Source organism: Oncorhynchus clarkii, chromosome 1, assembly GCF_045791955.1.
Source record: "Oncorhynchus clarkii lewisi isolate Uvic-CL-2024 chromosome 1, UVic_Ocla_1.0, whole genome shotgun sequence".
NCBI lineage: Eukaryota > Metazoa > Chordata > Actinopteri > Salmoniformes > Salmonidae > Oncorhynchus > Oncorhynchus clarkii.
The window spans coordinates 89,380,079-89,407,578 of NC_092147.1; the positions used below are offsets into that span (position 1 = coordinate 89,380,079).

Sequence of the window (27,500 nt, forward strand, 5' to 3'; positions counted from 1 at the left end):
AGCGAGCAAAAAAGTTATTTAGTCTGCCTGGGAGCAAGACATCCTGGTCCGTGACTGGGCTGGGTTTCTTCCTGTAGTCCGTGATTGACTGTAGACCCTGCCACATGCCTCTTGTGTCTGAGCCGTTGAATTGAGATTCTACTTTGTCTCTGTACTGGCGCTTAGCTTGTTTGATAGCCTTGCGGAGGGAATAGCTGCACTGTTTGTATTCGGTCATGTTACCAGACACCTTGCCCTGATTAAAAGCAGTGGTTCGCGCTTTCAGTTTCACACGAATGCTGCCATCAATCCACGGTTTCTGGTTAGGGAATGTTTTAATCGTTGCTATGGGAACGACATCTTCAACGCACGTTCTAATGAACTCGCACACCGAATCAGCATATTCGTCAATGTTGTTATCTGACGCAATACGAAACATCTCCCAGTCCACGTGATGGAAGCAGTCTTGGAGTGTGGAGTCAGCTTGGTCGGACCAGCGTTGGACAGACCTCAGCGTGGGAGCCTCTTGTTTTAGTTTCTGTCTGTAGGCAGGGATCAACAAAATGGAGTCGTGGTCAGCTTTTCCGAAAGGGGGGCGGGGCAGGGCCTTATATGCGTCGCGGAAGTTAGAGTAACAATGGTCCAAGGTCTTTCCTCCCCTGGTTGCGCAATCGATATGCTGATAAAATTTGGGGAGTCTTGTTTTCAGATTAGCCTTGTTAAAATCCCCAGCTACAATGAATGCAGCCTCCGGATAAATTGTTTCCAGTTTGCAGAGAGTTAAATAAAGTTCGTTCAGAGCCATCGATGTGTCTGCTTGGGGGGGGATATATACGGCTGTGATTATAATCGAAGAGAATTCTCTTGGTAGATAATGCGGTCTACATTTGATTGTGAGGAATTCTAAATCAGGTGAACAGAAGGATTTGAGTTCCTGTATGTTTCTTTCATCGCACCATGTCACGTTAGTCATAAGGCATACGCCCCCGCCCCTCTTTTTACCAGAAAGATGTTTTTTCCTGTCTGCGCGATGCGTGGAGAAACCTGTTGGCTGCACCGCTTCGGATTGCGTCTCTCCAGTAAGCCACGTTTCCGTGAAGCAAAGAACGTTACAGTCTCTGATGTCCCTCTGGAATGCTACCCTTGCTCGGATTTCATCAACCTTGTTGTCAAGAGACTGGACATTGGCAAGAAGAATGCTAGGGAGTGGTGCGCGCTGTGCCCGTCTCCGGAGTCTGACCAGAAGACCGCCTCGTTTCCCTCTCTTTCGGAGTCGTTTTTTTGGGTCGCTGCATAGGATCCACTCCGTTGTCCTGTAGTAGCTGTTTCAGCGTCCTGAGGGGGAAGAGGCGTTGTCGTGCCCTCGTCACGACTGTGTTGGTGTGTTTGGACCATGGTTGGTCCTTAGCCATGTGGACAGAGGAACTTGAAGCTCCACTGCAGTCGATGTGAATGAGGGCGTGTTCTTTGGAGACCGCGATCAGCTCCTTTGTCTGGCTGACATTAAGGGAGTGGTTGTCCTGGCAACACACTGCTGCAGAGATGGTTGTCCTTCAGGAAGAATCTCCCATATCCGTAGAGGAACTCTGGGGCTCCTTCAGAGTGACCATCGGGTTCTTGGTCACTTCCCTGACCATGGCACCACACTGCCAGGTCTCTTACCTCCTCCCTATAGACTGTCTCATCGTCGGTGGTGATCAGGTCACCACCATCGTGTCATCGGCAAACTTGATGATGTTGTTGGAGTCGTGCGCGGCCACGCAGTCGTGGGTGAACAGGAAGTACAGGAGGGGACTGAGCACGCACCCCTGAGGGACCCCTGTGTTGAGAGTCAGCATAGCGGACGTGTTGTTGCCTACCCTCACCACCTGGTGGCGGCCCGTCAGGAAGTCCAGGATCCAGTTGAAGAGGGAGGTGTTTCATTCCCATGATCCTCAGCTTAGTGATGAGCTTGGAGGGCACTATATTGTGTTAAACGCTGAGATGTAGTATATGAACGCTGAGCTGTAGTGTGGAGAGCAATAGAAATTGCGTCATCTGTGGATCTGTTTTGGCAGTATGTGAATTGGAGTGGGGTCCAGGTTGTCTGGGATGATGGTGTTGATGTGAGCCACGACCAGCCTTTCAAAATATTTGGCTACAGATGTGAGTGCAATAGTCATTTAGACAGGTTACCTGCATTCTTGGGCACGGGGACTATGGTGGTCTGCCTGAAACATGTCGGTATTACAGACTGGGTCAGGGAGAGGTTGAAAATGTCAGTGAAGACACGTGCCAGCTGGTGCTCTGAGTACGAGTCCTGGTAATCTGTCTGGTCCTGCAGCCTTGTGAATGTTAACCAGTTTAAAGGTCTCGCTCACATTGGCTACGGAGAGTGTGATCACGCAGTCGTCCAGAACAGCTGGTGCTCTCACGCATGTTTCAGTATTGCTTGCCTCGAAGCGAGCATAGAAGGCATTTAGCTCGTCTGGTGGGCTCGTCTCACTGGGCAACTCTCGGCTGGGTTTCCCTTTGTAACTCATGATAGTTTGCAAGCCCTGACAAGTGTCAGAGCCGGTGTAGTATGATTAGATCTTAGTCCTGTATTGTAACAGTATTGTACGTGTAAACTAGTTCCTGAATGTGTCTCTTGTCTCTCTGTCTCTGTCCTGTAGACGGCCCAGGGAGGGGGTCACCGCACCTTACTGTACGGACACGCTGTTCTGCTACGACACTCCTACAGCGGCATGGTGAGTCCCTTTGCAGTGTGTCCGGAGACCCAAATACAGGAAATAACATGTACTTGAATCAGTGTCACAATCTTCCATTCCCGGTTTGTGCTCTGTGATGTCAGTCAGTTGTGGTTGTCATCATCTGTGTTGTGGTTGTCATCATCTTTGTTGTGGTTGTCATCATCTTTGTTGTGGTTGTCATCTGTGTTGTTGTTGTCATCATCTTTGTTGTAGTTGTCATCATCTTTGTTGTGGTTGTCATCTGTGTTGTGGTTGTCATCATCTTTGTTGTTGTTGTCTTCATCTTTGTTGTATTCTTGTCTGTATTTTCTAGTGACACACGAGTTGCTGAGCCAGTCAGACAAGGCAATAGGAGACTGGTTTCTACCATGTTGTGTCTGGTTGTGTTGAGGAATAATTGGCTTCTTTTGTTTCTCTGTCTAGTACCTCTGTTGCCTCGGTACCTCCCGATCCTCAACCGACAAACTGGCGTTTGATGTTGGACTGCAGGAAGACACAACAGGTAGGTATCTTTCTCTTCTTCTTTCCCAACAGCCATAGTATAGCTAGTACAGTCAGATGAGACAACATTACCAAGCCACGTTGTAGTGTTATGTTGCCATGCAAGCTTCAGAGAGAGAGAGATGTTTCTGATGCTGGGTTTTATGAGTTCCCATAGTAAGACTGTTGTGATGCTGTGTGGGTGTGGACGTTTACTATGTTGTGTGTCGGTGTGTGTACCATGCTGACTGTGGTTACTAGACCCCAGACCCTGCTGGAGGTTACTAGACCCCAGGCCCTGCTGGAGGTTACTAGACCCCAGACCCTGCTGGAGGTTACTAGACCCCAGACCCTGCTGGAGGTTACTAGACCCCAGACCCTGCTGGAGGTTACTAGACCCCAGGCCCTGCTGGAGGTTACTAGACCCCAGGCCCTGCTGGAGGTTACTAGACCCCAGGCCCTGCTGGAGGTTACTAGACCCCAGGCCCTGCTGGAGGTTACTAGACCCCAGACCCTGCTGGAGGTTACTAGACCCCAGACCCTGCTGGAGGTTACTAGACCCCAGACCCATTCTGGAGGTTTCTAGACCCCAGACCCTGCTGGAGGTTACTAGACCCCAGGCCCTGCTGGAGGTTACTAGACCCCAGACCCTGCTGGAGGTTACTAGACCCCAGGCCCTGCTGGAGGTTACTAGACCCCAGGCCCTGCTGGAGGTTACTAGACCCCAGACCCATTCTGGAGGTTACTAGACCCCAGACCCTGCTGGAGGTTACTAGACCCCAGGCCCTGCTGGAGGTTACTAGACCCCAGACCCTGCTTGAGGTTACTAGACCCCAGGCCCTCAGTGTTGCTGCTGGAGGTTACTGGACTCCAGACCCTCAGTGGTGCTGCTGGAGGTTACTAGACTCCAGACCCTGCTAGAGGTTACTAGACTCCAGACCCTGCTAGAGGTTACTAGACTCCAGGCCCCGCTGGAGGTTACTAGACTCCAGACCCTGCTGGAGGTTACTAGAACCCAGACCCTGCTGGAGGTTACTAGAACCCAGACCCTGCTGGAGGTTACTAGAACCCAGACCCTGCTGGAGGTTACTAGACCCCAGACCCTGCTGGAGGTTACTAGAACCCAGACCCTGCTGGAGGTTACTAGAACCCAGACCCTGCTGGAGGTTACTAGACTCCAGGGCCCGCTGGAGGTTCCTAGACTCCAGGCTCCGCTGGAGGTTACTAGACTCCAGACCCTGCTGGAGGTTACTAGAACCCAGACCCTGCTGGAGGTTACTAGACCCCAGACCCTGCTGGAGGTTACTAGACTCCAGACCCTGCTGGAGGTTACTAGACTCTAGACCCTCAGTGGTGCTGCTGGAGGTTACTAGACCCCAGACATTGCTGGAGGTTACTAGACTCCAGACCCTGCTGGAGGTTACTAGACTCCAGACCCTGCTGGAGGTTACTAGACTCTAGACCCTCAGTGGTGCTGCTGGAGGTTACTAGACTCCAGACCCTGCTGGAGGTTACTAGACTCCAGACCCTCAGTGTTGCTGCTGAAGGTTACTAGACTCCAGGCCCTCAGTGGTGCTGCCCGTGGTTACTAGGTTCCTGTCTGTCCTGCAACAACCTGGCTGCTACATGAACGATCTCATAAACTCAATCTACACACAATACCCCGTAATTACGGAGCAAAAACAGGTTTTAAAAATGTGTGTAAGTTTATAATAAAACCCCCTGAAATATCACATTTAAATAAGTATTCAGACCCTTTACTGAGTACTTTGTTGAATCACCTTTGGCAGTGATTACAGCCTAGAGTCTTCTTGGGTAGGACGCTACAAGCTTGGCACACCTGTATTTGGGGAGTTTCTCCCATTCTTCTCTGCAGATCCTCTCAACCTCTGTCAGCTTGGATGCAGAGCGTCGCTGCACAGCTATTTCCAGGTCTATCAAGAAGTGTTTGATCTGGTTCAAGTCCAGGCTCTTGGCCGGGCCACTCAAGGACATTCAAAGACTTGTCCCAAAACCACTCCTGTGTTGTCCTGTTGGAAGGGGAACCTACCCCCCAGTCTGAGGTCCTGAGTGCTCTGGAGCAGGTTTTCATCAAGGACCTCTCTGTACTTTGCTCCGTTCATCTTTCCCTCAATCCTGACTAGTCTCCCTGCCACGGAAAAACAGTCCCACAGCATGATGCTTCTACCACCGTGCCAAGTTTCCTGCAGACGTGACGCTTGGCATTCAGTCCAAAGAGTTCAATCTTGGTTTCATCAGACCAGAGACACTTGTTTCTCATGGTCTGAGAGTCTTTTAGATGCTTTTTGGCAAACTCCAAGCAGGCTGTCATGTTCCTTTTACTGAGGAGTGGCTTCCGTCTGGCCACTCTACCATAAAGGTCTGATTGGTGGAGTGCTGCAGAAATGGTTGTCCTTCTGGAAGTTTCTCCCATCTCCACAGAGGATCTCTGGAGCTCTGTCAGAGTGACCATTGGGTTCTTGGTCACCTCTCTGGTTAAGGCCCTTCTCCCCCGATTGCTCAGTTTAGCCGGGCGGACAGATCTAGGAAGAGTCTTGGCGGTTCCTAACTTCTTCCATTTAAGAATGTGTTTTTGGGGACTTTCAAATGCTGCAGACATTTTTTGGTACCCTTCCCCAGATCTGTGCCTCGACACAATCATATCTCGGAGCTCTACGGACAATTCCTTCGACCTCATGGCTTGGTTTTTGCTCTGACATTCACTGTCAACTGTGGGACGTTTTATAGACAGGTGTGTGCCTTTCCAAATCATATCCAATCAATTGAATTTATCACAGGTGGACTCCAATCAAGTTGTAGACACAGGATGCATTTGAGCTCAATTTTAAGTCTCATAGCAAAGGGTCTGAATACTTATGTAAATAAGGTATTTATGTGAAAAAAAAATTATACATACCATTTCTAAAAAACTGTTTTTGCTTTGTAATTATGATGTATTGTGTGTAGATTGAGGATTTTTTAAAAATCATTTTGAGAATAAGGCTGTAACGTAACAAAATGTGGAGAAAGTCAAGGGGTCTGAATACTTTCCGAATGCACTGTATATAGATAGGGAGAGAGAGGCTCAGAGAGAGAGAGAGATAGAGAAAATGAGAGAGAGAGAGAGGCTCAGAGAAAGAGAGACTCGGAGACAGTGAGACAGAGGCTCAGAGACAGTGAGACAGAGGCTCAGAGACAGTGAGACAGATGCTCAGAGACAGAGAGCCAGAGGCTCAGAGACAGAGAGACAGAGGCTCAGAGAGAGAGAGACAGAGGCTCAGAGAGAGATAGTCTCAGCCATATCCCCCTGTCTCGTCTCTGACAGGAGAAGCATGTCCACCCTGCCTCCAAGCAGAGGTCAGAGGTCAGATAAAGTTACTGTGATGCCACCATAGTCTCAGCCATATCCTCCTGTCTCGTCTCTGACAGGAGAAGCATGTCCACCCTGCCTCCAAGCAGAGGTCAGAGGTCAGAGAAGGTTACTGTGATGCCACCATAGTCTCAGCCATATCCTCCTGTCTCGTCTCTGTCAGGAGAAGCATGTCCACCCTGCCTCCAAGCAGAGGTCAGAGGTCAGAGAAGGTTACTGTGATGCCACCATAGTCTCAGCCATATCCTCCTGTCTCGTCTCTGACAGGAGAAGCTTGTTGGTGGACCATCCACCCTGCCTCCAAGCAGAGGTCAGAGGGAGAGAAGGTCCGAGTCGGAGATGACCTCATCCTAGTTAGCGTGTCATCAGAACGGTACCTGGTGAGTCTCTGATACCCTTTTCACACTGTCACACTGACAACAACCAAACCGTGTTGCCTTGGAGATTTCATTTTTGCTTAGTCCTTTTAGCAACTATGACAGATCATGCTAGCTCAGTTCACCTTGGTTTGTCTCAGTTCAATCTGGCGAGTGTGAGAAGGCAACACGGAGCAGGTGTGATCTGTCTATAGAGTGGACCAGTGTATTACACAGAAATGTTCTTGTCATCTGGACAGGCTATTAGATTCTCCTTGTCAGTCCCGTTTGGAACCAGAACTCAACAAACCCAAAACAGGAGCAAAAATCAACTGTCTGGTACACAGGTCCACTCCACCAGTAAACAGTACATTTAATATAGTACCCAGGATCTACACCACCCTAACCCTCCTATCATACCACTCCACCCTAACCCTCCTATCATAACACTCCACCCTAACCCTCCTAACATACCAATCCACCCAAACCCTCCTAACATACCACTCCACCCTAACCCTCCTATCATACCACTCCACCCTAACCCTCCTGTCATACCACTCCACCCTAACCCTCCTATCATACCACTCCACCCTAACCCTCCTGTCATACCACTCCACCCTAACCCTCCTGTCATACCACTCCACTCCACCCTAACCCTCCTATCATACCACTCCACCCTAACCCTCCTATCATACCACTCCCCCTAACCCTCCTATCATACCACTTCACCCTGAGCCTCCTATCATACCACTCCACCCTAACCCTCCTGTCATACCACTCCACCCTAACCCTCCTATCATACCACTCCACCCTAACCCTCCTATCATACCACTCCACCCTAACCCTCCTATCATACCACTCCACCCTAACCCTCCTGCCATACCTCTCCACCCTAACCCTCCTGTCATACCACTCCACCCTAACCCTCCTATCATACCACTCCACCCTAACCCTCCTGTCATACCACTCCACCCTAACCCTCCTATAATACCACTCCCCCCTAACCCTCCTATCATACCACTTCACCCTAAGCCTCCTATCATACCACTCCACCCTAACCCTCCTGTCATACCACTCCACCCTAACCCTCCTATCATACCACTCCACCCTAACCCTCCTATCATACCACTCCACCCTAACCCTCCTGCCATACCACTCCACCCTAACCCTCCTGCCATACCTCTCCACCCTAACCCTCCTGTCATACCTCTCCACCCTAACCCTCCTGTCATACCACTCCACCCTAACCCTCCTGTCATACCACTCCACCCTAACCCTAACCCTCCTATCATACCACTCCACCCTAACCCTGCTGCCATACCACTCCACCCTAACCCTCCTGTCATACCACTCCACTCTAACCCTCCTGTCATACCACTCCACCCTAACCCTAACCATCCTGCCATACCACTCCACTCTAACCCTCCTGTCATACCACTCCACCCTAACCCTCCTGTCATACCACTCCACACTAACCCTCCTGTTATACCACTCCACCCTAACCCTCCTGTCATACCACTCCACCCTAACCCTCCTGTTATACCACTCCACCCTAACCCTCCTGTCATACCACTCCACCCTAACCCCCCTGTCATACCACTCCACTCCACCCTAACCCTCCTATCATACCACTCCACCCTAACCCTCCTATCATACCACTCCTCCCTAGCCCTCCTATCATACCACTCCCCCTAACCCTCCTATCATACCACTTCACCCTGAGCCTCCTATCATACCACTCCACCCTAATCCTCCTGTCATACCACTCCACCCTAACCCTCCTATCATACCACTCCACCCTAACCCTCCTATCATACCACTCCACCCTAACCCTCCTATCATACCACTCCACCCTAACCCTCCTGTTATACCACTCCACCCTAACCCTCCTATCATACCACTCCACCCTAACCCTCCTGTCATACCACTCCACCCTAACCCTCCTGTCATACCACTCCACCCTAACCCTCCTGTTATACCACTCCACCCTAACCCTCCTATCATACCACTCCACCCTAACCCCCCTGTTATACCACTCCACCCTAACCCTCCTGTTATACCACTCCACCCTAACCCTCCTATCATACCACTCCACCCTAACCCTCCTGTTATACCACTCCACCCTAACCCTCCTGTTATACCACTCCACCCTAACCCTCCTATCATACCACTCCACCCTAACCCTCCTGTTATACCTCTCCACCCTAACCCTCCTGTTATACCACTCCACCCTAACCCTCCTGTCATACCACTCCACCCTAACCCTCCTGTTATACCACTCCACCCTAACCCTCCTATCATACCACTCCACCCTAACCCCCCTGTTATACCACTCCACCCTAACCCTCCTGTTATACCACTCCACCCTAACCCTCCTATCATACCACTCCACCCTAACCCTCCTGTTATACCACTCCACCCTAACCCTCCTGTTATACCACTCCACCCTAACCCTCCTATCATACCACTCCACCCTAACCCTCCTGTTATACCTCTCCACCCTAACCCTCCTGTTATACCACTCCACCCTAACCCTCCTGTTATACCACTCCACCCTAACCCTCCTGTTATACCACTCCACCCTAACCCTCCTGTCATACCACTCCACCCTAACCCTCCTGTTATACCACTCCACCCTAACCCTCCTGTTTTACCACTCCACCCTAACCCTCCTGCCATACCACTCAGCAGTGTTTTTTCCCTCCTTCTCCCTGCAGCACCTGTCGTACGGTAACGACAGCCTGCACGTGGACGCAGCCTTCCAGCAGACCCTCTGGAGCGTGGCTACTGTCTGCTCTGGCAGCGAGGTGGCCCAAGGTGGGTCACAGACACTAACACACACTGTTCCAAGGTAGGTGTCTGTCTCTGCCCCAGATGGAGACTTCTCCAGGATTAATGGAGGGGTGCCCTGGACTGACACCCATAAAGAGCCTAAACAAACATGATGCTACTATAATAGCTAGTGGGGTCATATAAACAGGAGTGGTTCTACTGTAAAAGCTAATGGGGTCATATAAACAGGAGTGGTTCTACTGTAAAAGCTACTGGGGTCATATAAACAGGAGTGGTTCTACTGTAAAAGCTAATGGGGTCATATAAATAGGAGTGGTTCTACTGTAAAAGCTAATAGGGGTCATATAAACAGGAGTGGTTCTACTGTAAAAGCTAATAGGGGTCATATAAACAGGAGTGGTTCTACTGTAAAAGCTAATAGGGGTCATATAAACAGGAGTGGTTCTACTGTAAAAGCTAATGGGGTCATATAAACAGGAGTGGTTCTACTGTAAAAGCTAATAGGGGTCATATAAACAGGAGTGGTTCTACTGTAAAAGCTAATGGAGGTCATATAAACAGGAATGATGCTACTGTAAAAGCTAATAGGGGTCATATAAACAGGAGTGGTTCTACTGTAAAAGCTAATGGGGGTCATATAAACAGGAATGATGCTACTGTAAAAGCTAATAGGGGATCATAAAAACAAACAGGGGGACATTGTATCCAAAGCCCCTGAGAAAAGATGAACTGACAAGACAACCAACTGGATTGACATCCTCCCTCCAACGGATGATTCATACAAGGGCTTATAACAGTGAACTACGATGTCATCAAATCAAATGTATTTACAAAGCCCTTCTTACATCAGCTGATATCTCAAAGTGCTGTACAGAAACCCAGCCTAAAACCCCAAACAAATCAAATGTATTTATAAAGCCCTTCGTACATCAGCTGATATCTCAAAGTGCTGTACAGAAACCCAGCCTAAATACCCAAACAGCAAGCAATGCAGGTGTAGAAGCACGGTGGCTAGGAAAAACTCCCTAGAAAGGCCAAAACCTAGGAAGAAACCTAGAGAGGAACCAGGCTATGAGGGGTGGCCCAAACAGCAAGCAATGCAGCTGTAGAAGCACGGTGGAAAAACTCCCTAGAAAGGTATTTTATTTAGTTACTTGACTGAACCTTTATTTTGACATGGTGTCATGTGGAGACCAAGATCTCTTCTACAAATGAAAGATAAACACATCAAATACAAAAGGCAAAAAAAGAAATAAACAACAAAATCATAGAAACCACACAAATTCATCACTGCTCGCTGATGTCCCTTGTCGTGGAAATTCCCTGTATTTACCAAAATCATGAGAGAGCAAACCACACACAAGTCAGAGTTATCATGAAGTCCATCTTTAATTATATGAGCTCCATCACAACCCTGTGACTCTCAGATCAATTCAGTGTCTATAAATGAATTCTCTGAGAGTGCTTACAAAACAGTTCTTAGTATCATTTATAGCCAAGACACGCCCATCTCAACTCACATGACAAATAACAGATCTTAGGAACATTTCACCAAAAAACTTTTACTTGAAAAAGGAGTATACCATAGCTAGATAGCATTAGCTATGAATTATTGTTCAGTTGGTCTCCGAAACGAAGTACTTATCTCGTTCTTGGTACCACTTGGGACCAAAACATTACCTCATCCAATGGCATATATCAATTGTCAATTCTAGATACTCCCATATCAAATACAACCCCTCCTGGACAAGCTCACGGAGAGGAGTGACTGGCACACAGACATTGTGGAGCCAACTAACTGGTTCCCCATTAATCACACAATCCCTTCATATGGTTTAGGAATAGTTACAGACACATTCACAGATAAGACTAACCTGACCTCTCCTCTCTCTGGGCCCCAAGTCATTTTTCCCACATAAGCATACTTATAAAAATTGATAAAACATCTTATTTATCAATGTTACCTCAAGAATTCTGATTCTACCACAACACCCTGCACATTGATCTTATCTAATGTCATGTCTGGGACAGAGGCTTCCCGCTGTCTGGTCCAGAGACAGGCTAACCAGTCCTCTCTCCACCTGCAGGGTTCATGATCGGTGGGGACGTGCTGAGGCTGCTCCATGGTCACATGGATGAATGTCTGACAGTGCCGTCGGGAGAACATGGGGAGGAGCAGCGCAGGTACGTGGTTGACTAGGAGATATCCTTCATCTATGATGACAGACGTTGGGGGGAGGAGCAGCCCAGGTACGTGGTTGACTGGGAGATATCCTTCATCTATGATGACAGACGTTGGGGGGAGGAGCAGCCCAGGTACGTGGTTGACTAGGAGATATCCTTCATCTATGATGACAGACGTTGGGGGGAGGAGCAGCCCAGGTACGTGGTTGACTAGGAGATATCCTTCATCTATGATGACAGACGTTGGGGGGAGGAGTAGCCCAGGTACGTGGTTGACTAGGAGATATCCTTCATCTATGATGACAGACGCTAGTCCTTGAAATATCCTTTACCATATAATTTATAATCCTCTGTGTATCTATAGACTGTTACCTGCTGTCCAACTGATCTACAGTCGTGGCCAAAAGTTTTGAGAATGACACAAATATTAATTTTCACAAAGTTTGCTGCCTCAGTTTGTATGATGGCAATTTGCATATACTCCAGAATGTTTTGAAGAGTGATCAGATGAATTGCAATTAATTGCAAAGTCACTGTTTGCCATGCAATTGAACTGAATCCCCAAAAAACATTTCCACTGCATTTTAGGCCTGCCACAAAAGGACCAGCTGACATCATGTCAGTGATTCTCTCGTTAACACAGGTGTGAGTGTTGACGAGGACAAGGCTGGAGATCACTCTGTCATGCTGATTGAGTTCGAATAACAGACTGGAAGCTTCAAAAAGAGGGTGGTGCTTGGAATCATTGTTCTTCCTCTGTCAACCATGGTTACCTGCAAGGAAACACGTGCTGTCATCATTGCTTTGCACAAAAAGGGCTTCACAGGCAAGGATATTGTTGCCAGTAAGATTGCACCTAAATCAACCATTTATCGGATCATCAAGAACTTCAAAGAGAGCGGTTCAATTGTTGTGAAGAAGGCTTCAGGGCGCCCAAGAAAGTCCAGCAAGCGCCAGGACCGTCTCTTAAAGTTGATTCAGCTGCGAAATCGGGGCACCCCCAGTACAGAGCTTGCTCAGGAATGGCAGCAGGAAGGTGTGAGTGCATCTGCACGCACAGTGAGGCAAAGACTTTTGGAGATGGCCTGGTGTCAAGAAGGGCAGCAAAGAAGCCACTTCTCTCCAGGAAAAACATCACGGACAGACTGATATTCTGTAAAAGGTACAGGGATTGGACTGCTGAGGACTGGGGTAAAGTCGTTTTCTCTGATGAATCCCCTTTCCGATTGTTTGGGGCATCCGGAAAGAAGCTTGTCCGGAGAAGACAAGGTGAGCGCTACCATCAGTCCTGTGTCATGCCAACAGTAAAGCATCCTGAGACCATTCATGTGTGGGGTTGCTTCTCAGCCAAGGGAATGGGCTCACTCACAATTTTGCCTAAGAACACAGCCATGAATAAAGAATGGTACCAACACATTCTCCGAGAGCAACTTCTCCCAACCATCCAGGAACAGTTTGGTGATTAACAATGCCTTTTCCAGCATGATGGAGCACCTTGTCATAAGGCAAAAGTGATAACTAAGTGGCTCGAGGAACAAAACATCAATATTTTGGGTCCATGGCCAGGAAACTCCCCAGACCTTAATCCCATTGAGAACTTGTGGTCAATCCTCAAGAGGCAGGCGGACAAACAAAACCCCACAAATTCTGACAAACTCCAAACATTGATTATGTAAGAATGGGCTGCCATCAGTCAGGATGTGGCCCAGAAGTTAATTGACAGCCTGACAGGGCGGATTGCAGAGGTCTTGAAAAAGAAGGGTCAACTCTGCAAATAGTGACTCTTTGCATCAACTTCATGTAATTGTCAATAAAAGCCTTTTGACACTTATGAAATGCTTGTAATTATACTTCAGTATCCATAGTAACATCTGACAAAAATATCTAAAGACACTGAAGCAGCAAACTTTGTGGAAATTAATATTTGTGTCGTTCTCAAAACTTTTGGCTACGACTGTACTGTTACAGCAACTATAGTTGAACTAGACCATCACAGTATAGCCTGGTTTAACTAGACCATCACAGTATAGCCTGGTTTAACAGACCATCACAGTATAGCCTGGTTTAACTAGACCATCACAGTATAGCCTGGTTTAACTAGACCATCACAGTATAGCCTGGTTTAACTGGACCATCACAGTATAGCCTGGTTTAACTAGACCATCACAGTATAGCCTGGTTTAACAGACCATCACAGTATAGCCTGGTTTAACAGACCATCACAGTATAGCCTGGTTTAACTAGACCATCACAGTATAGCCTGGTTTAACAGACCATCACAGTATAGCCTGGTTTAACAGACCATCACAGTATAGCCTGGTTTAACTAGACCATCACAGTATAGCCTGGTTTAACTAGACCATCACATTATAGCCTGGTTTAACTAGACCATCACAGTATAGCCTGGTTTAACAGACCATCACAGTATAGCCTGGTTTAACAGACCATCACTGTATAGCCTGGTTTAACAGACCATCACAGTATAGCCTGGTTTAACAGACCATCACATTATAGCCTGGTTTAACTAGACCATCACAGTATAGCCTGGTTTAACAAGACCATCACAGTATAGCCTGGTTTAACTAGACCATCACAGTATAGCCTGGTTTAACTAGACCATCACAGTATAGCCTGGTTTAACTAGACCATCACAGTATAGCCTGGTTTAACAGACCATCACAGTATAGCCTGGTTTAACAGACCATCACTGTATAGCCTGGTTTAACAGACCATCACAGTATAGCCTGGTTTAACAGACCATCACATTATAGCCTGGTTTAACTAGACCATCACAGTATAGCCTGGTTTAACAGACCATCACAGTATAGCCTGGTTTAACAGACCATCGCAGTATAGCCTGGTTTAACAGACCATCGCAGTATAGCCTGGTTTAACAGACCATCACTGTATAGCCTGGTTTAACAGACCATCACAGTATAGCCTGGTTTAACTAGACCATCACAGTATAGCCTGGTTTAACAGACCATCACAGTATAGCCTGGTTTAACAGACCATCACTGTATAGCCTGGTTTAACTAGACCATCACAGTATAGCCTGGTTTAACAGACCATCACAGTATAGCCTGGTTTAACAGACCATCACTGTATAGCCTGGTTTAACAGACCATCACAGTATAGCCTGGTTTAACAGACCATCACAGTATAGCCTGGTTTAACTAGACCATCACAGTATAGCCTGGTTTAACAGACCATCACAGTATAGCCTGGTTTAACAGACCATCACAGTATAGCCTGGTTTAACAGACCATCACAGTATAGCCTGGTTTAACAGACCATCACAGTATAGCCTGGTTTAACAGACCATCACAGTATAGCCTGGTTTAACTAGACCATCACAGTATAGCCTGGTTTAACTAGACCATCACAGTATAGCCTGGTTTAACAGACCATCACAGTATAGCCTGGTTTAACAGACCGTCACAGTATAGCCTGGTTTAACAGGCCATCACAGTATAGCCTGGTTTAACAGGCCATCACAGTATAGCCTGGTTTAACTAGACCATCACAGTATAGCCTGGTTTAACAGACCATCACAGTATAGCCTGGTTTAACAGACCATCACTGTATAGCCTGGTTTAACAGACCATCACAGTATAGCCTGGTTTAACAGACCATCACAGTATAGCCTGGTTTAACTAGACCATCACAGTATAGCCTGGTTTAACAGACCATCACTGTATAGCCTGGTTTAACAGACCATCACAGTATAGCCTGGTTTAACAGACCATCACAGTATAGCCTGGTTTAACTAGACCATCACAGTATAGCCTGGTTTAACAGACCATCACAGTATAGCCTGGTTTAACAGACCATCACAGTATAGCCTGGTTTAACAGACCATCACAGTATAGCCTGGTTTAACTAGACCATCACAGTATAGCCTGGTTTAACTAGACCATCACAGTATAGCCTGGTTTAACAGACCATCACAGTATAGCCTGGTTTAGCAGACCATCACAGTATAGCCTGGTTTAACAGACCATCACAGTATAGCCTGGTTTAACTAGACCATCACAGTATAGCCTGGTTTAGCAGACCATCACAGTATAGCCTGGTTTAACAGACCATCACAGTATAGCCTGGTTTAACTAGACCATCACAGTATAGCCTGGTTTAACTAGACCATCACAGTATAGCCTGGTTTAACAGACCATCACAGTATAGCCTGGTTTAACAGACCATCACAGTATAGCCTGGTTTAACAGACCATCACAGTATAGCCTGGTTTAACAAGACCATCACAGTATAGCCTGGTTTAACAGACCATCACAGTATAGCCTGGTTTAACAGACCACCACAGTATAGCCTGGTTTAACAGACCATCACAGTATAGCCTGGTTTAACAGACCATCACAGTATAGCCTGGTTTAACAGACCATCACAGTATAGCCTGGTTTAACAAGACCATCACAGTATAGCCTGGTTTAACAGACCATCACAGTATAGCCTGGTTTAACAAGACCATCACAGTATAGCCTGGTTTAACAGACCATCACAGTATAGCCTGGTTTAACTAGACCATCACAGTATAGCCTGGTTTAACAGACCATCACAGTATAGCCTGGTTTAACAAGACCATCACAGTATAGCCTGGTTTAACAGACCATCACAGTATAGCCTGGTTTAACTAGACCATCACAGTATAGCCTGGTTTAACAGACCATCACAGTATAGCCTGGTTTAACTAGACCATCACAGTATAGCCTGGTTTAACAGACCATCACAGTATAGCCTGGTTTAACAGACCATCACAGTATAGCCTGGTTTAACAGACCATCACAGTATAGCCTGGGGGTGGGCTCACTCTCAGACTAGACCATCACAGTATAGCCTGGTTTAACTAGACCATCACAGTATAGCCTGGTTTAACTAGACCATCACAGTATAGCCTGGTTTAACTAGACCATCACAGTATAGCCTGGTTTAACAGACCATCACAGTATAGCCTGGTTTAACTAGACCATCACATTATAGCCTGGTTTAACTAGACCATCACAGTATAGCCTGGTTTATCTAGACCATCACAGTATAGCCTGGTTTAACAGACCATCACAGTATAGCCTGGTTTATCTAGACCATCACAGTATAGCCTGGTTTAACTAGACCATCACAGTATAGCCTGGTTTAACTAGACCATCACAGTATAGCCTGGTTTAACTAGACCATCACAGTATAGCCTGGTTTAACAGACCATCACAGTATAGCCTGGTTTAACAGACCATCACAGTATAGCCTGGTTTAACAGACCATCACAGTATAGCCTGGTTTAACAGACCATCACAGTATAGCCTGGTTTAACAGACCATCAAAGTCTAGCCTGGTTTAACAGACCATCACAGTATAGCCATGTTTAACAGACCATCACAGTATAGCCTGGTTTAACAGACCATCACAGTATAGCCTGGTTTAACAGACCATCACAGTATACATTGTCAGTGTGATCAGGACTGTCAGGACTGTCAGTGTGGTCAGGACTGTGATCAGGACTGTCAGTGTGGTCAGGACTGTCAATAGGGTCAGGACTGTCAGTAGGGTCAGGACTGTCAGTGTGATCAGGACTGTCAAGGTGATCAGGACTGTGGTCAGGACTGTCAGTGTGATCAGGACTGTGGTCAGGACTGTCAGTGCGATCAGGACTGTCAGTGCGGTCAGGACTGTCAGTGCGATCAGGACTGTCAGTGTGATCAGAACTGTCAGTAAAGCAGCAGGGTAAACATCATTGATCCTCTGGTGTTTGATAGGACGTCAATGCAGCAGAGCATGCTGGGATGAAGGGCTCTAGGAGAGCTGCTCTCACACAGAGGAATAATAGTTGGCTTTTACCCAAAGTGTAATGTTTGTACGCAGTGTGTGTGTGTGTGTGTGTGTGTGTGTGTGTGTGTGTGTGCATTTTCCTTGGATGCAGAAGTGTGTGGGCTTACCTTCAAAGTAGGGCATCCACTGTTCTGCTTCAAAGAAGAGAACAGAGTAGAACAGAGTAGGTAGTTCTACTTTTTAGGGAGGGAGAGGGAGATGGAAAGAGGGAGGGAGGGAGGGAGGGAGGGAGGGAGGGAGAGGGAGATGGAAAGAGGGATGGATGGATGGAGGGAGGGAGAGAGAGAGAGGGAGATGGAAAGAGGGAGGGAGGGGGGTGGGAGGGAGGGAGAGAGAGGGATATGGAAAGAGGGATGGATGGAGGGGGGGTGGGAGGGAGGGAGGGAGGGAGGGAGAGAGAGGGAGATGGATGGAGGGAGGGTGGGAGGGAGGGAGGGAGGGAGAGAGAGGGAGATGGAAAGAGGGATGGATGGAAGGAGGGAGAAAGAGAGAGGTATGTAGGTAGGGAGGGAGGGAGAGAGAGAGGGATGGTTGGAGGGAGGGAGAGAGAGAGGTAGGTAGGGAAGGAGAGAGAGAGAGAGAGAGATGGAAAGAGGGATTGTGAAGAAGTGGGATGGAGGGAGGGAGGGATGATGGAGGGAGGGATAGAGGGAGAGGTAGGGAGGGAGGGAGAGAGATGGATGGAGGGAGAGAGGGGTAGGGAGCGAGAGAGATGGAAAGAGGGATTGAGAAGAAGTGGGATGGATGAAGGGAGGGAGGGAGAGAGGTAGGGAGAGAGAGGTAGTAGGGGGGAGAGAGATGGATGGAGGGAGGGAAGGATGATGGAGAGAGGGAGAGAGAGAGGTAGGGAGGGAGGGATGATGGAGGGAGTCAGAGAGATGGATGGAGGGAGTGAGAGAGATGGATGGAGGGAGGGAGGGAGAGAGATGGATGGAGGGAGAGAGAGGGAGGGAGAGAGATGGATGGAGGGAGGGAGAGAGAGGGAGAGAGAGGTAGGGAGGGAGAGAGAGAGAGATAGGGAGAGGTAGGGAGGGAGAGAGAGAGAGAGAGAGAGAGAGAGAGAGATGGATGGATGGAGGGAGGGAGAGAGAGGTAGGGAGAGGTAGGGAGGGAGAGAGAGAGAGATAGGGAGAGAGAGAGAGAGGGAGAGAGAGAGGGAGAGAGAGAGAGATGGATGGATGGATGGATGAAGGTACACTGCCTAGCTCTCAGCAGCCTGAAATATACATTTCCTCCAGAGGATCAGTTTCACCTGGCCTCCCTGGACCTCCTGTCATCGTTAAACACACTTCAGCAGCCTCTGTCCTCGTTATCGAAGAACCTCTACCCCAAACCATCTGTGGGAAGTTAAAGGCATTGCACCAATCCGGAAAGGATTGTTTCAAGTCATGGTGCCTTTGGATGTTAAATAGAAGGTTGTTATGTAATGTACGTGTACACTACCTACTGAACCTGTTAAACCCTCCTGGTATGGACCTACTGAACCTGTTAAACCCTCCTGGTATGGACCTACTGAACCTGTTAAACCCTCCTGGTATGAACCTACTGAACCTGTTAAACCCTCCTGGTATGGACCTACTGAACCTGTTAAACCCTCCTGGTATGGACCTACTGAACCTGTTAAACCCTCCTGGTATGGACCTACTGAACCTGTTAAACCCTCCTGGTATGGACCTACTGAACCTGTTAAACCCTCCTGGTATGGACCTACTGAACCTGTTAAACCCTCCTGGTATGAACCTACTGAACCTGTTAAACCCTCCTGGTATGAACCTGTTAAACCATCCTGGTATGAACCTACTGAACCTGTTAAACCCTCCTGGTATGAACCTACTGAACCTGTTAAACCCTCCTCTTATGGACCTACTGAACCTGTTAAACCCTCCTCGTATGAACCTACTGAACCTGTTAAATCCTCCTGGTATGGACCTACTGAACCTGTTAAACCATCCTGGTATGAACCTACTGAACCTGTTAAATCCTCCTGGTATGAACCTACTGAACCTGTTAAACCCTCCTGGTATGAACCTGTTAAATGCTGGTCATTTATGAACATTTGAACATCTTGGCCATGTTCTGTTATAATCTCCACCCGGCACAGCCAGAAGAGGACTGGCCACCCCAGTTTTGGCCTTTCTAGGGAGTTTTTCCTAGCCACCGTGCTTTTACACCTGCATTGCTTGCTGTTTGGGGGTTTTAGGCTGGGTTTCTGTACAGCACTTTGCGATATCAGCTGATGTACGAAGGGCTATATAAATACATTTGATTTGATTTGATTTAAACCCTCCTGTTATGGACCTACTGAACCTGTTAAACCCTCCTGGTATGGACCTACTGAACCTGTTAAACCCTCCTGGTATGAACCTACTGAACCTGTTAAACCCTCCTGGTATGAACCTACTGAACCTGTTAAACCCTCCTGGTATGAACCTGTTAAACCTTCCTGGTATGGACCTACTGAACCTGCTAAACCCTCCTGGTATGAACCTGTTAAACCCTCCTGGTATGAACCTACTGAACCTGTTAAACCCTCCTGGTATGAACCTGTTAAACCCTCCTGGTATGGACCTACTGAACCTGTTAAACCCTCCTGGTATGGACCTCCTGAACCTGTTAAACCCTCCTGGTATGGACCTACTGAACCTGTTAAACCCTCCTGGTATGAACATACTGAACCTGTTAAACCCTCCTGGTATGGACCTACTGAACCTGTTAAACCCTCCTGGTATGAACCTGTTCAACCCTCCTGGTATGAACCTACTGAACCTGTTAAACCCTCCTGGTATGAACCTACTGAACCTGTTAAACCCTCCTGGTATGAACCTACTGAACCCGTTAAACCCTCCTGGTATGAACCTACTGAACCTGTTAAATCCTCCTGGTATGAACCTACTGAACCTGTTAAACCCTCCTGGTATGAACCTACTGAACCTGGTAAACCCTCCTGGTATGAACCTACTGAACCTGGTAAACCCTCCTGGTATGAACCTACTGAACCTGTTAAATCCTCCTGGTATGAACCTGTTAAACCCTCCTGGTATGAACCTACTGAACCTGTTAAAACCTCCTGGTATGAACCTACTGAACCTGTTAAACGCCCCTGGTATGAAGCTACTGAACCTGTTCAACCCTCCTGGTATGAACCTACTGAACCTGTTAAACCCTCCTGGTATGAACCTACTGACCCTGTTAAACCCTCCTGGTAAGGACCTACTGAACCTGGTAAACCCTCCTGGTATGAACCTACTGAACCTGTTAAACTCCCCTGGTATGAACCTACTGACCCTGTTAAACCCTCCTGGTAAGGACCTACTGAACCTGGTAAACCCTCCTGGTATGAACCTACTGAACCTGTTCAACCCTCCTGGTATGAACCTACTGAACCTGTAAACCATCCTGGGAAGCCCTACTGAGCCTGTTAAACCCTCATGGTATGAACCTACTGAACCTGTTAAACCATCCTTGTATGAACCTACTGAACCTGTTAAACCCTCCTGGTATGAACCTACTGAACCTGTAAACCCTCCTGGTATGAACCTACTGAACCTGTTAAACCCTCTTGGTATGAACCTAATGAACCTGGTAAACCCTCCTGGTATGAACCTAATGAACCTGTTAAACCATCCTGGTATGAACCTACTGAACCTGTTAAACCCTCCTGGTATGAACCTACTGAACCTGTTAACCCCTCCTGGTCAGCCCTACTGAACCTGTTAAACCCTCCTGGTATGAACCTACTGAACCTGTTAAACCCTCCTGGTATGAACCTACTGAACCTGTTAGATACTGATATACTCACTATACACTACTGCAGGCCTAGATACTGCCCTCACTATCCACTACTGCAGGCCTAGATACTGCCCTCACTATCTACTACTGTAGGCCTAGATACTGCCCTCACTATACACTACTGCAGGCCTAGATACTGCCCTCACTATACACTACTGCAGGCCTAGATACTGCCCTCACTATCCACTACTGCAGGCCTAGATACTGCCCTCACTATCCACTACTGCAGGCCTAGATACTGCCCTCACTATACACTACTGCAGGCCTAGATACTGCCCTCACTATACACTACTGCAGGCCTAGATACTGCCCTCACTATCCACTACTGCAGGCCTAGATACTGCCCTCACTATCCACTACTGTAGGCCTAGATACTGCCCTCACTATACACTACTGCAGGCCTAGATACTGCCCTCACTATCCACTACTGTAGGCCTAGATACTGCCCTCACTATACACTACTGCAGGCCTAGATACTGCCCTCACTATCCACTACTGTAGGCCTAGATACTGCCCTCACTATACACTACTGTAGGCCTAGATACTGCCCTCACTATCCACTACTGTAGGCCTAGATACTGCCCTCACTATCCACTACTGTAGTCCTAGAAACTGCCCTCACTATACACTACTGTAGACCTAGATACTGCCCTCACTATCCACTACTGCAGGCCTAGATACTGCCCTCACTATCCACTACTGTAGGCCTAGATACTGCCCTCACTATCTACTACTGGAGGCCTAGATACTGCCCTCACTATCCACTACTGTAGGCCTAGATACTGCCCTCACTATCCACTACTGGAGGCCTAGATACTGCCCTCACTATCCAATACTGCAGGCCTAGATACTGCCCTCACTATCCACCTCTGCAGGCCTAGATACTGCCCTCACTATCCACTACTGCAGGCCTAGATACTGCCCTCACTATACACTACTGCAGGCCAAGATACTGCCCTCACTATCCACTGCTGCAGGCCTAGATACTGCCCTCACTATCCACTACTGTAGGCCTAGATACTGCCCTCACTATCCACTACTGCAGGCCTAGATACTGCCCTCACTATCCACTACTGTAGGCCTAGATACTGCCCTCACTATATAATATGCTGCATGCCTAGATACTGCCCTCACTATCCACTACTGTAGGCCTAGATACTGCCCTCACTATACACTGCTGCAGGCCTAGATACTGCCCTCACTATACACTACTGTAGGCCTAGATACTGCCCTCACTATCCACTCCTGCAGGCCTAGATACTGCCCTCACTATCCACTACTGCAGGCCTAGATACTGCCCTCACTATACACTACAGCAGGCCTAGATACTGCCCTCACTATACACTACTGCAGGCCTAGATACTGCCCTCACTATACACTACTGCAGGCCTAGATACTGCCCTCACTATACACTACTGCAGGCCTAGATACTGCCCTCACTATCCACGACTGCAGGCCTAGATACTGCCCTCACTATCCACTACTGCAGGCCTAGATACTGTCCTCACTATCCACTACTGGAGGCCTAGATACTGCCCTCACTATCCACGACTGCAGGCCTAGATACTGCCCTCACTATCCACTACTGCAGGCCTAGATACTGTCCTCACTATACACTACTGCAGGCCTAGATACTGCCCTCACTATCCACTACTGCAGGCCTAGATACTGCCCTCACTATACACTACTGCAGGCCTAGATACTGCTCTTACTATCCACTACTGCAGGCCTAGATACTGCCCTCACTATACACTACTGCAGGCCTAGATACTGCCCTCACTATCCACTACTGCAGGCCTAGATACTGCCCTCACTATACACTACTGCAGGCCTAGATACTGCCCTCACTATACACTACTGCAGGCCTAGATACTGCCCTCACTATACACTACTGTAGGCCTAGATACTGCCCTCACTATACACTACTGTAGGCCTAGATACTGCCCTCACTATACACTACTGTAGGCCTAGATACTGCCCTCACTATCCACTACTGCAGGCCTAGATACTGCCCTCACTATCCACTACTGGAGGCCTAGATACTGCCCTCACTATCCACTACTGCAGGCCGTGATACTGCCCTCACTATCCACTGCTGTAGTCCTAGATACTGCCCTCACTATACACTACTGCAGGCCTAGATACTGCCCTCACTATCCACTACTGTAGGCCTAGATACTGCCCTCACTATACACTACTGCAGGCCTAGATACTGCCCTCACTATACACTACTGCAGGCCTAGATACTGCCCTCACTATCCACTACTCCAGGCCTAGATACTGCCCTCACTATACACTACTGCAGGCCTAGATACTGCCCTCACTATCCACTACTGTAGGCCTAGATACTGCCCTCACTATACACTACTGCAGGCCTAGATACTGCCCTCACTATACACTACTGGAGGCCTAGATACTGCCCTCACTATCCACTACTATAGACCTAGATACTGCCCTCACTATACACTACTGTAGGCCTAGATACTGCCCTCACTATCCACTACTGGAGGCCTAGATACTGCCCTCACTATACACTACTGCAGGCCTAGATACTGCCCTCACTATCCACTACTGTAGGCCTAGATACTGCCCTCACTATCCACTACTATAGACCTAGATACTGCCCTCACTATACACTACTGGAGGCCTAGATACTGCCCTCACTATCCACTACTATAGACCTAGATACTGCCCTCACTATACACTACTGTAGGCCTAGATACTGCCCTTAATATCCACTACTGCAGGCCTAGATACTGCCCTCACTATCCACTACTATAGACCTAGATACTGCCCTCACTATCCACTACTATAGACCTAGATACTGCCCTCACTATACACTACTGCAGGCCTAGATACTGCCCTCACTATCCACTACTGGAGGCCTAGATACTGCCCTCACTATACACTACTGCAGGCCTAGATACTGCCCTCACTATACACTACTGTAGGCCTAGATACTGCCCTCACTATACACTACTGCAGGCCTAGATACTGCCCTCACTATCCACTACTGTAGGCCTAGATACTGCCCTCACTATACACTACTGTAGGCCTAGATACTGCCATCACTATACACTACTGTAGGCCTAGATACTGCCCTCACTATCCACTACTGTAGGCCTAGATACTGCCCTCACTATCCACTACTGGAGGCCTAGATACTGCCCTCACTATACACTACTGTAGGCCTAGATACTGCCCTCACTATACACTACTGTAGGCCTAGATACTGCCCTCACTATCCACTACTGTAGGCCTTGATACTGCCCTCACTATCCACTACTGGAGGCCTAGATACTGCCCTCACTATCCACAGAGAAACACAGCAGAATAACCTGGAAGGATATGAAATAAGTTGCCCATAGATGTTCCTGTCGTATTCATCCATACCAAGGTGAAGTGTGTAACGTGTGAATATGTGCTTGATGAGGACATCAGCAGCAGGCTCTTATTTCTCAGGGATACAGACCAGTGTAATGGTCTGGTCTGTGGTGGAAGCATGGCTGATAACCACCTCCACCCCCCCCCCCACTCACTTCTCTTTTCTTCCCCAGGACGGTGCACTACGAGGGGGGAGCTGTGTCCATCCACGCCCGCTCCCTCTGGAGACTGGAGACCCTACGAGTGGCGTAAGTTGAACGACACATCTATCTCGCCTCCGTATGACAATGCCGACCTGTCAACACTAGACTCTATAGACTATAAGGGTTCAGGACCAGACCCTGCTGCAGACACGGGGGGGGGGGGGGGGGGGGGGTTGTCAACACTAGACTCTATAGACTATAAGGGTTCAGGGCCAGACCCTGCTGCAGACACGGGGGGGGGGTTGTCAACACTAGACTCTATAGACTATAAGGGTTCAGGACCAGACCCTGCTGCAGACACGGTTAAGTAAAGGGAGCAGGCAAGAGAATGGTTGTGGACAGGCAAAAAGGTCCAAACCAGATCAGAGTCCAGGAGGTACAGACTGGTCAGGCAGACTGGTCAGGCAGACTGGTCAGGCAGACTGGTCAGGCAGGCTGGTCAGGCAGACTGGTCAGGCAGACTGGTCAGGCAGACTGGTCAGGGCAGGCAGACTGGTCAGGCAGACTGGTCAGGCAGACTGGTCAGGGCAGGCAGACTGGTCAGGCAGACTGGTCAGGCAGACTGGTCAGGGCAGGCAGACTGGTCAGGGCAGGCAGACTGGTCAGGCAGACTGGTCAGGCAGACTGGTCAGGCAGACTGGTCAGGGCAGGTAGACTGGTCAGGGCAGGCAGACTGGTCAGGCAGACTGGTCAGGCAGACTGGTCAGGGCAGGCAGACTGGTCAGGCAGACTGGTCAGGCAGACTGGTCAGGCAGACTGGTCAGGGCAGGCAGACTGGTCAGGCAGACTGGTCAGGCAGACTGGTCAGGTAGACTGGTCAGGCAGACTGGTCAGGGCAGGCAGACTGGTCAGGCAGACTGGTCAGGCAGGCTCGAGGTCAGGGCAGGCAGACTGGTCAGGGCAGGCAGACTGGTCAGGCAGACTGGTCAGGTCAGGCAGACTGGTCAGGCAGACTGGTCAGGCAGGCTCGAGGTCAGGGCAGGCAGACTGGTCAGGCAGACTGGTCAGGCAGGCTCGAGGTCAGGGCAGGCAGACTGGTCAGGGCAGGCAGACTGGTCAGGCAGACTGGTCAGGGCAGGCAGACTGGTCAGGGCAGGCAGACTGGTCAGGCAGACTGGTCAGGCAGGCTCGAGGTCAGGGCAGGCAGACTGGTCAGGCAGACTGGTCAGGCAGACTGGTCAGGAAGGCTCGAGGTCAGGGCAGGCAGACTGGTCAGGCAGACTGGTCAGGCAGACTGGTCAGGAAGGCTCGAGGTCAGGGCAGGCAGACTGGTCAGGCAGGCAGAGAGAATAGCAAAGGCAGGAGCATGGGAAAAACATGCTGGTTGACTTGAAAGAGACAAGACAAACTGGCACAGAGAGACAGGAAACACAGGGATAAATACACTGGTACGGAGAGACAGGAAACACAGGGATAAATACACTGGTACAGAGAGACAGGAAACACAGGGATAAATACACTGGCACAGAGAGACAGGAAACACAGGGATAACTACACTGGTACAGAGAGACAGGAAACACAGGGATAAATACACTGGCACAGAGAGACAGGAAACACAGGGATAAATACACTGGTACAGAGAGACACAGGAAACACAGGGATAAATATAAATGTAATATTATCACTCTATAGACACTGTAATATTATCCCTCTACAGAGACCATTAACTCTCTGACCCCAGCAGTGTAGATCGGGGAGATGTCTCCGTGAGAGGGCAGGGAGATGTCTCCGTGAGAGGGCAGGGAGATGTCTCCGTGAGAGGGCAGGGAGATGTCTCCGTGAGAGGGCAGGGAGATGTCTCCGTGAGAGGGCATGGTATTGACTCCTTTTAGACCCTGTATCCTGACCTGGGGTTGTACGTGTGACGGTGTTAATAGAGCTCCCAGTAAGACTGTCTCTGTCAGCAGGGCCCACTGCCAACGTGGTGTACAGTGTCTCTGTCAGCTCCAGTCTGTGGAGAGAAGACGAGCCCTCCTCCCATCCAGAGTCATAGACACACAGACTGTTTGCAGTGACGTGTCTAATTACAAACAGCATGACAGGAGTCCCCTGATGACACAGAGATTTCTCTCCTTGTTTTGTATCAGGGCTGATTGGACGTACTGTAGTGTTCATGGTTTCTGATGAGGACAGGGTTAGGGGTCGAATATACATACTCTGCCCTCTGTAGCCTGTTGGGTTCTGTTGGGTTCTGTTGGGTTCTGTTGGGTTCTGTTGGGTTCTGTTGGGTTGTGTTGGGTTCTGTAGTGTTCATGGTTTCTGATGAGGACAGGGTTAGGGGTCGAATATACATACTCTGCCCTCTGTAGCCTGTTGGGTTCTGTTGGGTTCTGTTGGGTTCTGTTGGGTTCTGTTGGGTTCTGTTGGGTTCATGGTTTCTGATGAGGACAGGGTT

At 48.6% G+C, this 27,500-nt stretch overlaps 1 protein-coding gene across 1 annotated transcript in view; it reads left to right on the forward strand.

Annotated features, from left to right (window-relative positions):
* The first annotated feature begins 1,521 nt into the window (after nucleotides 1–1,521).
* The window catches only part of LOC139411176 (ryanodine receptor 2-like), a 338,127-nt gene continuing 312,148 nt past the window's right edge, over nucleotides 1,522–27,500 (forward strand). The window contains exons 1-7 of the mRNA XM_071157129.1: nucleotides 1,522–1,749; nucleotides 2,634–2,708; nucleotides 3,135–3,213; nucleotides 6,829–6,941; nucleotides 9,635–9,734; nucleotides 11,798–11,894; nucleotides 25,076–25,150. Of these exons, the coding sequence (XP_071013230.1) occupies nucleotides 1,522–1,749; nucleotides 2,634–2,708; nucleotides 3,135–3,213; nucleotides 6,829–6,941; nucleotides 9,635–9,734; nucleotides 11,798–11,894; nucleotides 25,076–25,150 (767 nt within the window). The remainder of the gene's footprint in view (nucleotides 1,750–2,633; nucleotides 2,709–3,134; nucleotides 3,214–6,828; nucleotides 6,942–9,634; nucleotides 9,735–11,797; nucleotides 11,895–25,075; nucleotides 25,151–27,500) is intronic.